The 3098-nt window shown below is 42.9% G+C and overlaps 1 protein-coding gene across 1 annotated transcript; it reads right to left on the reverse strand.

Annotated features, from left to right (window-relative positions):
* On the reverse strand, positions 1–2027 carry LOC127656131 (neurexophilin-1). Its single transcript, XM_052144314.1, has 2 exons — positions 1911–2027; positions 1–750 (listed from the first exon to the last, which is right to left on the reverse strand). The coding sequence occupies exons 1-2, from the start codon at positions 2025–2027 to the stop codon at positions 1–3; spliced, it is 867 nt and encodes a 288-aa protein (XP_052000274.1).
* Between the last annotated feature and the right edge of the window lie 1071 nt (positions 2028–3098).

Genomic DNA, 3098 nt, shown 5'->3' on the forward strand with positions numbered 1-3098 from the left:
TCATCCAGAAGGGAAGTATGGAGATTCACTGTGGTAGTTGTAGTCTGGACAGACTTTTTGGACCAGTTTGTAGTCCAGGCTGTAGAAGTACAAATAGACACAGATGACTTTGAACGGTTTGGAGCATAGCCACGACACATGGCTGTGGGTTTGCTCCTGATCACAGCTGTGTGACGGATTGTACCAGCAGCGATTGCTTTGCATACTTTTTTCAACCTTCTCATACTCCACCCTGCAGTTAAACATCCTGGTCTCCACTGAGTGCAGAACTGTTTGTTGTGTTGTCTCATCAAATTCCACCACTTTGGTTGGAGGGACTAGCCCTACGGAGACATTACCCCCTCCAATGGTGTTGTATTGGAAAGAAACACTGAAAGTTCCGTTGCCATGATCCACAATCTTCCCCTTGATGAGCAGGTTGAGGCTGGTCGTCTTGACTTTGCACTGGAAATCACCCCAGCCGAACATTTTCTTCACCTTTCCGCTTTTTACCATCAGCCGTTTCCTGGACTGTTGGGAAGATGGGTGTGTCTCCGTCAAGTTAGGTGCCCAATCCCAGAGCTCCTGCTCAGAAAATGGATGGAGTTTGTCGGACAGGTGGGCTGGAGACATGTCAGCAGCATCCCGGACTTCAGGACTTGACATGGGTGAAGGGTCAGAGTCAGCACATGAATGCTTCATTTTTGTTTTTGTTCTGTCTATTTGTAGAGACATGGGGCTCAAATAACCATTTCCTTTGGCATATCTGGTCTGAGAAACATGAGAAAAAAATGTCAGAGCACACTTTCATGAAAACACTCACCGCCCAAACTGGATATTTGAATCAATAATTCAAATATTCCAGTTTGTTACAGTATGTCACTTGTCAAAGAGCTGTTCGCATCCAATGTCAGAGGTCAACACAAGGTCAGCCCTGAAACAAATATGGTGGTACCTGAATTTTGGATATCAATATAATTCAAAGATTCATTGAAATCAGAGAAAATATGATATGGCTGCTTTTTGTCATTTTTGGAGCTTGATAGAAGTTATTTTCACTTTCACAATTGGGTAGCTTTTACAGTAACGATCAACAGGACATGTTCCGATGAGTAGCGCTGTAGCGTCACATTTGACACATTATATTGTGCATGAGTTTAATACAATTAATCAGATAAATACAGCCAAGGAATTAATGAAACGTGCTAACCATGTCTCGTACTGGGAACTCAGATTCATTTTAGTGAGTCGGTTCTTTCGGACGGTTCATGTAATGAACTAGTACACATAAATTATTCACTTGAGGCCTGCCAGCCTTAAAGGGATAGTTCACCCAAAAATTAAAATTCAGTCATTGTTTATTCACCCCTGTGTTGTTATAACCCTATAGGACTTTCTTTCTTTTTCTGAACAAAAAGGGAGAAATTGAGAAAAAAGTTTGTGCTCAGTGATGTCATACACAAAAGTATAATTCAGAAGTCTAATAAATTATTCCACAAGACTCATGATTGTTTTAAAAGCATACGATAATGTTTGGTGAGAAACAAACCGAAATCGAATGTATTATTTAGTGAAAATGTTCACTAACCGTTAATCTGTGCATGCTCATGATAGGGCATGAGAGCAACATTTCATGCAGCCTCCTTGCAACATTGGGGCATTCAAGCAAAAACTCGTTTTGTTTATCATAAACAGGTCCTCCACAACAATTTGTGATGGCCAGACACGCCTTTTCAATCATGCTGTACCTAGTCTTTTTTTGTGTTCAGGTAAAAGGTAGGGACGACTGCGTACCACTACCCCTTTTCGTTTCGATATGGTGCTGTATGAGATTCATATGCTTGGGAAGAGGCGAGAACACATCGGAGAATTCTCCTTGCAACCTGGCAATCTCCGCAATTTGGGACGCGATCTGTGATTTTTAAATTCACCTCTGGACTGAGCCCCTCCCTCTCTGGCACCACTGTCGCCAAAGTCACAGGGGCCGTTTCTCTCCATAGATTTAGGAGGTTGAGGTGGTAAATCTGATGTGCTCCGCCGCTATCCATACCTCTTAATCCTCTTCCCCCACTTGGTTTGTAACCTCAAAGTGACCTTGCCACTTTGCAACTAATTTAGAGCTTGATGTGGGTAGTAATACAAGAACTTTATCTCCCTGTGTAAATTCCCATTGCCAAGACCCCCTTTTATACAGCCTGGATTAACATTATTGAGCCTGCAGCAAATTCTCCAGTGTGTGTAGTTTTGCTCTCAGGTCAAGAACGCTTTGAATTTCAGGTCCCTCCACCCAATTTTCCCTCAGGACATCTAAGACACCAAGAGGCTTACATCCATACAAGGATTCAAACAGGGAGAACCCCGTGGAGGCTTGCGGAACCTCTCGCACTGCGAATAACAGTGGTTCAAGCAACTTATCCCAATTCCAAGCATCTTTGTGCACCAATTTACGAATCATGATTTTCAAGGTTTGATTAAACAGTTCGACCAAGCCATCCATTTGCGGATGGTACACGCTTGTCCGAATCAATTTAATACCCAATAATTCTGACAGTTCACGTAGTGTACGTGACATGAAGTAGCACCTTGATCATTGAGGATTTCTTTTGGAATTCCCATTCGGGAGATTATTCTGAAGAGTGCCTCCACAACACTATGTGCTGAAATGTTGCAGAGAGGCACTGCTTCCGGATATCATGTTTGTAGTCCACCAGAACCAACACAAAGCGATGTCCATGTGCTGTCAACTCTAATGGCCCGAAGAGGTCCATAACAATTCTTTTGAAGGGGCCCTTGATCAAAGGAAGGGTGCAAAGGCTCTTGGGGTGGCCGGCAGATTCACCAGCAGTACGGCATGCCGCACGCAACCTGCGAACATCTCCGTGAATGCCCGACCAATAGAAACAGACCATTAGACGGTTTAGGGTTTTTTATCACCCTAAGTGCCCCGCCATCGGATTTTGATGAGCCATCTGGAATAACATTTCCCCATGGCTCTTTGGTATCAACAACTGGGTTGTGTCCTCTTTTGTCTGATTCAGTTATATAAAATAGGATGTTTTCTAGTTTTATTAGTGTAAACATTTATGTTTAACTTTATGTTGTCACCATATTTGTCTACC

Source organism: Xyrauchen texanus, chromosome 15, assembly GCF_025860055.1.
Source record: "Xyrauchen texanus isolate HMW12.3.18 chromosome 15, RBS_HiC_50CHRs, whole genome shotgun sequence".
Lineage (NCBI taxonomy): Eukaryota > Metazoa > Chordata > Actinopteri > Cypriniformes > Catostomidae > Xyrauchen > Xyrauchen texanus.